General features: G+C 41.5%; 1 protein-coding gene across 2 annotated transcripts; it reads right to left on the minus strand.

The window, feature by feature from the left end:
• Positions 1-870: 870 nt before the first annotated feature.
• GNG4 (G protein subunit gamma 4) lies at positions 871-12830 on the minus strand. Of its 2 annotated transcripts, none has more exons than XM_027453764.3 (3): positions 12698-12830; positions 7205-7310; positions 871-1036 (listed from the first exon to the last, which is right to left on the minus strand). In XM_027453764.3, exons 2-3 carry the CDS (start codon positions 7298-7300, stop codon positions 908-910), a joined length of 225 nt encoding a protein of 74 aa, XP_027309565.1. In that variant the 5' UTR covers positions 7301-7310; positions 12698-12830; the 3' UTR covers positions 871-907. The 2 variants fall into 2 exon arrangements, with proteins under 2 accessions (XP_027309565.1, XP_071891685.1); XM_072035584.1 differs by lacking the exon at positions 12698-12830 and adding an exon at positions 7961-8083.
• Between the last annotated feature and the right edge of the window lie 311 nt (positions 12831-13141).

A 13141-nucleotide genomic window follows, 5' to 3' on the forward strand; every position in this document is an offset into this window, starting at 1 on the left:
AGAACAAACAGACTTGGTGGCTGTTGATGGCACTGTCCTTGACGTGTATTCTAGAGCAACCTTCTGTTACCATTGCTCTGCATCCCCATAAAGTCTCGCTCTCATGAGTGAAGGCATGTAGAGTGCTGCTTAGAAACTGTAATCCCCCCTTCCTGGACTGATCAGGGCAGAACTTACACCCTTCACTAAGCCTCTCAGGAAGAGCTGATATATTACAGTTCAATTTCCTTGCAAAAATAATTTAAATTGCTATCATTCAAAATAAGGTGCAAGCAGCCACGTTTTTTCAGTTTTATTGATGCAGAACTCGTATGTAACTGTATATTTTCACTTTGCTTATGCTGACAGTGCTGCTAAGGTTGTTTTTGTAGTCCAGTTTATTACAGTCTTCACAAAACATATTTATAAACATCACTTACTGTATAAGACTGATCATTCCAAACACTGTAAATCACCAGCATTTTTTCCTAAACAATACTACTTGCAGAAAGGTCACACTACTCTTTTTGGATACAAATTTGTAAAGGCAAATGAATTAACTCACCTTCCAAAGAAAATTAGAATGTTAAAAATAGCTTCGGAGTCGGTATGACTCATTTAGGTCTCAGAAAAATCTATGACTGGCAAAGATATCTATAATATGATACTGTACTCAATACTTTCATTAAGACCCAAATAATCTTCATGAAAACTGAAATTAAACTTGTGCATTGGTCTGAAAAATAAGGATTACTTTGATATTTTTTTTTAGGATTCTTTTACTTATTTATACCAGAAAATGCACTACCTTCTAAAAATGTTGTAACTCTGGGCTAAGTATTGATATCTGAGGAAAATATGCTAAAACCAATAGCATGCACCACCAATACCAAATTTTAACATAAGATATTTTTAATTGGAAACTGACTCAAAGGATAGTACAAAAGAGTTTCTTCTCCCTGAAGGGATTTTCAGATGCAGGTACTGGAATAATAAGGGGATCTTCTCCAATATGAGCATCACAGTATGCCAATAAATCTGCTGCAGCCTTGGATACCTAGTAGAAGAGAAGAAAGAACAATTACAGCATTTAAATCTGAACCAATTGGCATCACATAAATATTCTTCATATAACATACAATAATGGAAACTCATAAAATAGTAAACCGGTTTATTCTTCTTTACATTACAAGTAACCACAGCTCTGCATTTGTGCTGCTAAGATGTATGCCTTGTAATCCCTATACACATTTTACCTAACACAGCGACAAGGGATGGTATTGATTTATATGACTCATATTCTGCTGTTCCTCTCCATCAGAAGCAAGGTCAGAAGCATATACTCAATGAAACATCTAGCTACTAATAGTTCATAAGCAATATCAATTCTCCTTGAAGCACGTCTTTGTAGAGGCCTTCTGCCTCAGCTCTTATTCCCAGGCATTAAAGCAGCAAAGTTGGATGGTTCCCCACAGACTCTTTCTACCCTTTCCTCCTCTAGATGTGGGAAAAAGAAAAGTTTTTTAGGCACATGACCATGGAATTAAAAAAAATAATCAGGAGCAAGACTTGCAAATCATTTCTCATAGCTCCCATTTAAGCCGAAGTCACCTTTTTCAGTGAAGTCAAATATCTTTTATTTAGTAAGTTATTATAAGTAATGCTTTAGTCATCATATTGAAGCTTGATCTTTACGTTAACACTTTTAGGCTTCTAAAATAAACAATTCTAAGGTCTCCAAATTCTGAATTCTGGCTTATTCTTACTGAAAAGTCCTATAGAAATGTAACAGCATGTTGATATTCAAGATATTTTGCAAGAAATGGAAAATGAAAATATTTCAGCTCTAGATGAAATCTTGAAACCTTTGCAAATTTGTGCCTTAAAAATATTGATGATATTAGGCCACTGTGATTTATTTGTGTGTTTTTTTTTTTTCAAGAACTTAAGATATAGACTTGAATTATTTTTGTTCAGTTGTTTTGTTAGCAAGATATTTACAACTATCCATATCTCTTTGCTTTGTTTAATTATTGTGTTTCCAATATAGTAATGGAGCTGAAAAAAGGAGATAGTCTTTACAAAAACATCTTTTCTCTGAGCACCAGGAGAGATTCTCCTCAGCCAAATACTGATGTGAACATGTTTGCACAACTACAGTAAAAAGGAAAAACGAATCTGATTTCTGGTATTCTTCTGACAGGTGTGTCGCCACTGTTAGCTTTACCTTCCCCACACCCTGCCTGCTTTGGTAGAAGTCCAACCCGTAGTAGGCTTCAGATTAGACCTATGAAGTCAGTGGGTGTTAGATCATGATTCATGCAAATTTAAATTAGCTTCCCAAAGGAAATAAGTGACTTTCTATCTTTAAAATCCACTAAAACATGCCTTTGTAGGATGCTTAAACCCAGTAGCCTCTTACAGTTGGCATCCCAGTAGACTACCTATCTCCTAGCTGAGGAAGCAGGGCTGTTTATGTTACTTAGAATTAGTTGGCTCGTGAATTAGCCTGTGAGACAAAAGGGTGGGCAGAAACACTGCAGATGAACAATAGATTGCTGGGCCAATACAAAGCTGAAGACTGAGAACAAAATGAACAAATCGGCCGGCAAAGGTATCGAGAAGGACCACTGCTTCTGAAAAGAGAAGCAGGACAAGCAAAAGCAGTAGAGACAGACTTCAAATACAAAGTTTTAATTATTTTCAGACATTCTTCAATTAGCTACTTGCTAAGCAATGACAAAAGAATGAGATTAAGGGCATGTCTAGACTCAGAGATAGAATTATAATGGCCAAACCGAAAGCTTGGGAATGCTATCATATTCCCAATTTTCATTTAAATTTACTTGTGAATTCTTAAAAAGCAGATTCTCTGGAGAGAGGCACAATGTCACTTACTATGAAATTCGTATCAAGCCCCAAAAGATCAGAAGACAGCAAAGATGCTTTTCTTTGCTAATGACCTACGCTGGCCTCAGGAAACTACAACCTAGCATAGAATGCATCCCCTGAAGGAGAGGTTAGCATGTTTCCCTTAACTGCAGGAGGAATGTGTATTTTCAGGTAATGACAATCACCAGAATATTCATAATTACTTAACATAAGCATTTTCACTTTTCTATTGTCTTTTAAGCTCAGCTGCATCTCTCAAATTAAAGTAGTTCTATGCTTTAATTGATTTCATTGGTCCTGAACTCTCTTTCACTCAGAGCAAGTTAAATTCAGAGCCACAGTTGCCCACAAAAAAACTCAATGACATTTATAGTGTTACATCATCATCAACTTTACTGCCACAAAACCTAATGGAGACCTACTCTAATTCTCTGGGTCCCTGAGAATGGGTTTATTAAAGATGCTCAGCACATTCATCTTCAACTATTAAGGTACTGAATAAGTTATTTTATTTTATTTTATTTTATTTTATTTTATTTTATTTTATTTTATTCATGAAACCAACAATCATTCTAAGCAGGTTGATCCTACACGAGTGGAGAACCAACGCTGGACTTCAGCAGCCTGACCTTCCCATAACTATCATGCTTGTTTCACGTACGGATATGCAGCATCAGCCCAGGAACATTCTTTTTGTTCAGCAAAAGAGAAACGCAATTTCAGCCATCAGTCTCAGGAGGGGTAAGCCCAGTAATTTCATTTTTTCTCTACGTATCACCGTGCTCTGACATCATATGGCAATGAAAAAGATTTTCACTAGCAAAAATGCAACACATTTTTATACGTAACTTACACTCTACTGAGCAGGTAGGAATGCAAAACATTTTGAAGCAGAGCAAGCACCTTCTTCAACATCAGGGTGTTTAATTCACAAATTAGTTTGCTTTCAGACAAACTATAATACGATTTAGTAGAAAGCAAACCTGAACAACAAACAAGAAACTGAGGAACACGATCACATTTCAGTGCACTGTCACAAACTCAACCACCCAGCCTGGACTAGGCCACGCATTTTTATCCTTTAAAAAAGGAGCTGGGGAGGAGAAATCCTCCCATTGGGATTCCAGTGATTGTGAAACTGAATTACGGCATTTCTTCACTTCGACTGGCATAGCTCATGCTCATGCAGTGGAAAAATGTCCACTTACTGTGGAGAGTTAAGTTAGATGATCACATTGCAGCAGCAATGAAAACACTGCCAATGTTACTCCCAGCCACAGGAACCAAATTCGGAACTGTGGGCAAAAAGATGCCAAATATAACATTGCCTCCAGTGTGTTTCCTGCTCAGTGTTATTATTCAGAACAACAGTGGCAGAAGACCTCTGCATTACGCACTGCATTAAAGCTGCAGCAGACAGACAGCTTTTTTAGCATAGGTCAGCATGCACAGGTTGCCTAATGGCCAATGCTGTGGTTGGTGACCATAGGAAATGATATGCTCCTCGCCCTATTTCTATCACGGAGGGAGTTAAGAGAAGGCCAGTCCCTCACAGCTTCTATTCACCTTTAGGCTTACTTGGAGCTGAATGATGCTGGGCAGTTGCAGAACAGCTTTTACCAAGGCTTAAAGTAAAAGCATCTGATTTGAATATCCAGAGCAAACTAACGCACATTTATCATTTCAGCTCACCTACACGATACAGCTTGGTCTGCAGACTCAAAGCAATTTATACCTACTGCAGAAGTGGCTGAAAAAAATCAGACTCCAGTTTGATTGATGAGTTCTAACAGGAAGTTAGCATTTCATTTTTAAAAATATTTTAAACGTGTAGATAGAGGGGGTAGAGTCTATCTGTATCCTGTATTACACCGATCTCCAATTTTATACAATTATTTTTATTCTGTGCAATGACAAATACATCGGGTTGTCAACCTACTGAAAGGAAGGAAGAAAAAGAACAACAAACGCTCAACCCTGATGCTTTGAAGAATTAGTCTCAGGAGGACAGTGGAATTTTACCATTACATTTCAGAACAACAGAGGTGATAAAAACAGCCGAAGTTAGAACATAATCCCGTTAGCTGCGCTAATAATTACAAGCTTCAATGACAGGGCAAAATGCTGCAATTACGATGTCTGTCTTGTCACGGATTGTGACTAATTACCATCTTTGCTATGACACCCACTCTGCTTATCCTTTACATCTAAAACAAAGATTCACACCCGTTTATTGCCAACCCCACCACTTATCTCCCAACACCATTCAGAAACAGTTGGGGATATTTTCTACCTTCTTAAAGAAAAAAGAAAATGGAATAATAGCTGATACACCACCATGCTTAGTGTCAGAGCACTCCTCCTCGCTTTCCTGCTTGTGAAGGGAAGATTAAGTAGTGCTTTATTCTTGGGACAACTGTGATAAAGCACCAGTATTATCTTTGCTTTCTCAACTTCACTGCTAGTATCTTTGGTAGACGCATTATTCTACCGGTCATGAGGCCATTTTTCATCTGATTTCATTTCATGATTTCTAGCTTGGAATCTGCACCTCCTGCTTTCTACTTACTTCATTATAATACCAGCCATTCCTTCTGCAGGGAAGGAAGACAGCTTCAATTTACGATCCTTTGGGGGCTTCTCATTCTCAAGGTTTGCAAAAATCCACCATGGTAATACTCCTTCCAGCCACCAATCTGGACATGCATATCTTTGTCTTCTCCTTTTAAGTTGTCCTGTTTCTCTCACACCTCAGCAGTGTGAAAAAAAGGTTGTGGAACCTCAAAACATGGCATTGCTTGCTGCTCTGAATGGCTGTAGGATTTTTAAATCAGTTGAAAAAATCGAGAACACAGTGGGGAATGTGCAACTAGAAATGTACTTCAAATTACAACATTTTAGTTGAGCAGAGCCAACTGTAGCTGGTTACAGAAACTACAAAGTGCCTCTGTAGTAGAAAAATGAGGTGGAACTTCTAATTTCCCTGGTCAATAATGCAGGTACCTGGAAAATTTCCTTTTTCATGTTAACAATGTGGTCTTGTCTACTATGGGAATAACCACTTCGTTACAGCAACTTGCAAAACAGTGTCTAATGAAGTTATTTGGAAAGAACTGATCTAAATGTCTAACTTGTTTAAGCATTTGCAAAACAGCTGGGAAAAAAAAAAGGAAATTAATTCCTTTCTCTACCTTTACAGTTATGATCTGAGAACTCTGATCTCCTGATAAAACCATTTGAAGTCTCTTGGCAAAATTCACCTATAGTGAAGCACACACTTGACTATTTCAAAGATTAGAGAGCAAAGCAGATCTTGAGGAAATAAGAAAACCAACCAAGCTCTTTTCACAGTCCCTCATATACTCATTCAAAGACATTCTAGAAATCAAGACCAAACATTTGCAAATCATACTTAGTTTGTGTTAGTGTCCCATATACATTAATTGCACATTATGTTAGTTGTACATTATGTTAACATATATTCTGGACTAATGAAACACATTAGATTTTTCTTTGGTGCTTTCTGCAGTCCCAAACTGAAATGTAAAACAATTGCACTTTTAAGTTATCTGTTTTTTAGGTCTACTACATATGCTAATAACTGTGTTCTTGTTAATTAAACTAACTGCAAAAATAGCCTATGTCATTCTTACACATGTAATTAAGAACATCATTATACATCCAACAAATGAAGCTATCTGCAGAACCGAGCTAACGATTCGGTGTGTGAAAGTTATAATTTGATTACATAAAAGCAAGTTTAAGACAATCTACTGAGTATCAACAATTTCAAATTACAATAACGTGGCCCACATTTTTTTAACCCTCTTCTTGGCCACTCATTCACACCCTTTTCTTCTTGTCAGTTCTGTTCATGCAGCTGCAATGTGGCTTAAATCAGGTGACCAACTCGTCTGAAAGCTAACCTGGAGGGCTGCACTGAAAAGGCAGAGCCATACGTAAGGAAACAAATACCCATCCCTAGGAGCATACTTCTATTATGTAATGGACTTGCCAGGATACTCTACGAGACAGAAACCACAGCTATGCAAATTCAGTGGTCTAGCAAGCCACTGCTAAAAACTGAAACAAAATCCAGCAACTGAGATTTATATTTTCATATAAGCAAGACTGACTACTCATGTCAATTGCACTAATATTTCTGAGTTATAAATACTGTCGTTTTAATTTACGAGTTTATGAGCTGATACTGCCTTATAACTCAACACAGAATTTTGATTTCAGATTATCCAGACTTTTTGGATTATTAAAGGTAGGCTGTACCACAAAGCAGCGAGTACATTCAAAATATTGACAAAAAGTCAAAGTTTACCTTCATTCTGTCCATGTATGCTTCCATTTTCAATTGCTCCACAGCTTTCCTGGCTTGAGATATGTTGGTTGTACTGTTCGACATTAATTCCTTCATTTTGTTTTCCCTGGAGGAGACAAAGTTGAGACAATTTAAAAGTACAGCCAGCAAATACACCAATTAGTGATAAGACAGTTACTGAAATCTAACCAGTGCCCCCACACCACCACATTGACACTGCCAGGCTGTTAGGTTATAAATACAGATCAGATACCATTTCTATCTGTTTTCTTGTTCAGTAGCACCTGATTGCATCGTTGACTGCAACTATTCATCCTGGATTCTGCAAACAACACATAAATGCAGATTACACTGCCAGTGTTTCAGTGCAGAACCTGTCACCCTGGTTCAGAAGCTCAGGACACTGTTCCCAAACAGACCCTGCAGTCACCATGCAGTTTGGCTCCATACACCAATTACACCTACTCACATGAGAACAAGTCCAGAAATGTGCACGATGAGACTGAATGCCACATGTATCTCACCAAGCATCAGAAACAGAGATATTTAAGGTAAGAAAATAAATCAATATTATGCCTATAAAGATAAGTAGTTTAGAAATGAAGAAACTGAGAAGAAATAATGCTGTGGTTTCCAATTTTTTCTTGCAGATCTCCAACAAAGTAAAAAGACAACTAAAACCATGTACAGCATGGTATGCTACACCAAAATGAATGCACTGTTTTTGAAGAGATCTGCAACTCTTGGGAAACTAACCTGCCGAACACCAGGTTAAGCAAAGGAGTTGTGCAGAATGACTTTGGTTCTTTTTCCCTTGCTTTTTAGCGTTTCCTTTGGCAACGTGCAGATTTAGAGACAACATCCCAAGTCCTGCTGGCACGGGAATTTAATAGTTCAGAGTTACTCACTGAGGAATACTTAGGTATCAAGGTTATGGAGTGTTAAAAAAAAAAAACAATTAACAAAAGCAAAGAGATTGCTTTTATAATTGTCAGTCTGGTAGTTTACAAATCTGAGAAAATACTACCATGTTTCTAAACTGAAATGAGCATGAGGAAAAAGCGCACTGAAGAAGGCACTGCTGGGAGCAAAGTGCAGAAGTGCACTACAGAAAGCACTGCTGGGTGCGGCTGTAGCTGCAGCCCACGAGGCCGAGGCAGATGTCCCACGCCTGGTTCAAGGAGCCACAGCAAGCAGTAAGCAGTGAGATCCACTGGGACTTCAGTTAAGGATTTGGTAGCCGTGCGCACTAATTTTAAGGTCTGGCAGTGGTTTAATCCAAAAGATTTGGGAACCGCTGAGTTAAGACCTATTGAGAAAACCTTGGGCAGAGTGAGGCTGTGATCAGGGAGTGGGTGATGTAGAAGGAGCAGAAGAGGAGCGAGTCTCAGTGCTGAAGCCCCTGCAGCTCATGGCTAAGCAGTTCAAGCCATTTTCTCTGCCCTCAGGTGTCCTGAAGCAGCGGCGATTCAGAAGTCTCCTTGGTCCACGGATACTGAGACATAAGAACACAATTACTGCCTGACGTACACATCACGGCATGAGCTGGTCAAAGGGACATCTAATTAGGGTACGTCAGTGTTACAGTGGTTTTCTTGCACTGATACTCCCTAAGGAGCCAGTCTTTCGAAACGACTGCTTCCAGCTTATTTTTGGACAAGCAGTGAACATCTATAACTACACAAATTTCCCTTCCTGAAACTCAATAGCTTACCTAATCCAATAACCAGGGGATGAGATATAAACAAGAAATTAAGTATGACACAGCAAATACTCTTGTAAACAAAAATGACAGACACGATGTCCTCAGCGTTTTTGCGTCAGTAGAACACAATCCAGAGCACATAAGGAACGGAGGAAGAACTTTTCAACTGGTTTGATCTCAGAAAACACTCACATGCAGAGACAAGGCAATGATAGCTGTTACTTCTCCTTCCTGAAATTGTTAGTCTGTGCTGTAAATATGGAATTGATGGTAAATATGGATGGAAGAATACAAATATGATGGTTCACCATCTCTGGTTCACCATGCTCAGCACTAATTTGTAGGAACATGACAACCTTTTTCAGTACTTGTACAAGCTTGGGCAGTAGAAATGCTACCCTAAATTATATTGTGAGTCAAAATAAAACAGGTGCTTTAATACACGCAAATACAAAGAACACGTTTTCTCTATGTGTGTGTTCAGCGGAACACACAGTTCTCCCTGAAATGCACTCTAACTAAAATTGTGTTAGACCGCAGGAGCTTTTTTTCCCCCTCTTTGCCTTTGTTTCCAATCTGCTAACTCATTTCCTCACGGGGTACAGGATTAACTACACGTGGAAGAGCTGCCTTTGCATAAAATGCAATGCCCAGTACAAAACCCACAACCAACCAGCCAGCCTCCAAACAATTTTCGGATGTGTTTTGCCTTGCAGTGGAGGAGCAGAGAGGCTCCCAGGCAGTCACAAGAGCGGGAGGTGCAGAATTACAGCTCATCTCTTGCCTTTTTCTTTGATCCCCCCCCAGCTTTTAAGCTATAAAGACAAGAGTAAACACATTCATCTTTGTTTACAAAATTATGCCCCTCCAAGTATAAATCATTTAAATTTTGTTATCATCCCCATGGCTAGACTAGTAATGACCACAGAGATGAAAAATCAAAGCTAAGTGAAGTACAGAGCCATGTCTTCATGTGCACAGCGAAGTCCAGAGGCAAATTAGAAATTTGATTTTGAATAATACAGTTCAATTAAAGTGCACTGAGTAACTGAAACTCCACGAACAGTCTCGAGGATTCCAGATCTCCCCGGCTTTTCTGGTAGTTCACTCAAACCATAGAAGTTACACACATTAGAACCAGAAAATTTGAGCGTTTCTAGTAATTCCAGCTGGTTTTTAAGCATCTGCTGGGTGAGGGATTCAGTGATGACCATGAAGGAATTCTGAACAGTCTGTTAGGCACAAAAATGTTTAAAATAATCCAAACCCTGTTCTCCCAAACAACGCCACAAACATCAAAATACATCCGTGCCTATATTCCGATACAACAAAGCTGGGGGGCGAAATATGTAGCTACTTTGGTAAATTATTTCATGGTATTAGAAAATGACCAGATTAAGTGGTTTTATAAAAAAAAAAAAAACTTCTAAAAAAGAAAACAATCTGGCCACAGGTGTTTCATCCACTGGAGAAAATTTTCATTTATCCCTCATTTATTTATACCCTAAGGCACAAACATTTGTTCTGTTCCAAAGCCTGCTCCTACCCTGACCTTTACACACACCTCAGTATGTAACTACCATAGTTCTGGGAGTGCTTAGCACCCATTTAAGTATCCAAGCTCTTTTTTTTCATGTCATTTCTGGTTCTAGAACTTCATAAGGCAGATTTATCCCGTTTCACATTTCACTTACTAAGCTAAATACACCTCTGACTTCCCTCATCATGCACAAATAGAGTCCGCGCTGGCGTATCGGTTATGACCCTATCAGATATTAAATGGTGTTGACAATCTGAATTGTTCCCACTCCCAAACCTGACTGTGATGAGCTGGCTGTCTTAGTGGCTAAAGCTTTGGCTGAGACGTGCTTCTGCACTCCTTAGGACCTATGATATGCTTTAGTAACCATGGGCTCAATATTCTTTAATGAAATAACGTTACTTAGAAATAAAGCTCTGGAGAGAAAATAAATTTTAATAACAAGACAATCGTATACCCTTTGTCTGGAGGCTCACTCCCTGGAATCTGAGGAACCCTCTTTGTCAGATGAAGAGCTGTGGGATGTCCGTCCCAGTGCTCCAGCTGAGCCCACAGCTGATGAACAGCCCCAGCCCTGCTCCAAGCACTGAGGTGTTCTCCGGGACGGCACAGCCAGGTTTGTGACCTGCACGGCAGCAGCCTACACGGTGCCCAAAAGGAATAGCTTCTAGGAATAGCTCGAACCAGAAATTACTCAGCTGGGTTCACGATGTTCACCCCTGCTTGTTTTTCCAGCAGCCCCCTATTAGGTTAGATTGATGCATAGGCACACGGGCTCTGATAATCACCCTAGTTACAGTAACCCTGCTGTGATCAGACTACGTGCAGTCTACATGCTACTGGTGCATGCCAGCGGTCCTAGATCACACGGGAGCTCATTTATGCAGCATATTAAAAATATGCAGAGCACCGAGCTCACCGGTCTGGTCTCAGTGACTCCTTTCTTTACGGGGAGCGCTCATCCCATTAACGAATGACAGCAATAGCCCCTGCACGGCCCTTTTTGGCCAAGCAGTTTCTGTAGGATGGCACACCGCGTTTGGCCAGCCGTTTCCAAACTTATTGCTCCTGAAAGCTGCGTGGTGACAGCCCCCCGTCCCATCCAGCTGAGGGGGCTTTGTCTGTTTGCTTGACCTTTTTACCTGAGATGAACCCCATCCTTTTTTTGCTGGATACAGTTAACTGCTTTGTGCCAAAGATTTTAATCTCCGGGGCTCATAAAAACGCTTGTGAAGAGCAACTTTTCTTTGTTTGTTTTCAGAACAGATTGTACCCGACAGCGCTTCAAAGGCCAAGTTATCTCCTGATAACCCAGGAAGTTACATATTTGCAGGAACAATTTGACCTTGCATAGGTAAGAGGTGCAACATACATTTACCAAACATTACTAATGCCCATTAGTGAAATGCAGGGTCTGAAATACTGTGGAACGTGTAAGCAAAATGTAGTTTCAAGCTCTTCAGTGTGGATTTCTATGAGGAATGGGATGAGAAGGGATGGGATGAAAAGCTGTGAGGTGAATTTTCCCCCTTACACTTCCGAGTAGGGTCGTAAACCACCACACCAAAAGGGCGCACTGTAGAACAAAATCTAAAAAGCCCCACGCCCATCTGTTGCGTTCCCCTTTCTTTCAACAACCTTTCAATAAGGTTGCCAACTGCTCTGGTGTGGTCTGCAGCTTCTGGGATTCCCCCCTCTGAAGAGCACCTCCCGCACCAGCTCCATAGCCCCTGGGCCACGCAGCACAGCAGAAACATTTAACCCAAATCACGCAGTTAGTCCCAATGGCATTTGAGGGAATAGTCCCTGAACCAAATACGATAGTGAATCAAATTCTAAAATGCAGAAAGATCCCCAGATGTACCTAGCCACCCGCAAACACACCAGGAATACGAACAGCACCGTCTCCAGCCTTGTTTGATGCCAAACTGACAGGAAGGAGTTTCAGGGGTAACTCCATCCCCTCAGCAGCACCAGCAGAAACCATCAGCCTAGAGGCAGGACCGCTGGTCACGGACAGACCCGTCACTCCACACACACACCAACTTCACGGAGAGCTGCCGACCACCTAACTGCGGAACAGCCCAACTTCAGCAGCTCGGTTTACACCTAACACAGTGCCGAGCCCCATCCCACCGCCAAGCTCCACCGATTCCCGTCGCCGTGCCCGTGCTGTATAAGCCAGCGTCCCCTTGGGCTGCCCCCTCCGCCCCGCTCCCAGCCCCAGCCCCAGCCCCAGCGGCAGAACCTGGCTTGTGCCGCCCGGCGCTCCCCGCGCTGCTCCCGGCGGCGACGAGCCGAGCTGGGTGCCGGCAGGCGAAGCCCCGGGCCGCCGGGCGGGCAGTGCGGCGGAGGCTCGGCCCGATCCCGCTCGATCCCGCCCGATCCCGCTCGGTCCCCGCCCGGTGCCGGGCTCCCGGGGCTGCCCAGGCTCCTCCCGCCCGGCGGCACATGGCGGGGCGGCGCCCTGAGGCGCTGAGGGGCGGCAGCGGGCGGGAAGGCGGCCGTGAGGGGAGGCAGCGCCAGGGCGGCTCAGATAGCGAGATGGTACAGGAACGGAGCCCACACGGCGCATTTACTGGGGGATTCGGACATATCTAGAAGTTAAGGGGGGAAACAGCTGCTTTAAAGCACAGTTTTGTGCCTGGTGCCTGCTAGCCTGCACAACTAGCCTCTAATGACGGTAGTGCAG

Source organism: Anas platyrhynchos, chromosome 3 (assembly GCF_047663525.1).
Source record: "Anas platyrhynchos isolate ZD024472 breed Pekin duck chromosome 3, IASCAAS_PekinDuck_T2T, whole genome shotgun sequence".
NCBI lineage: Eukaryota > Metazoa > Chordata > Aves > Anseriformes > Anatidae > Anas > Anas platyrhynchos.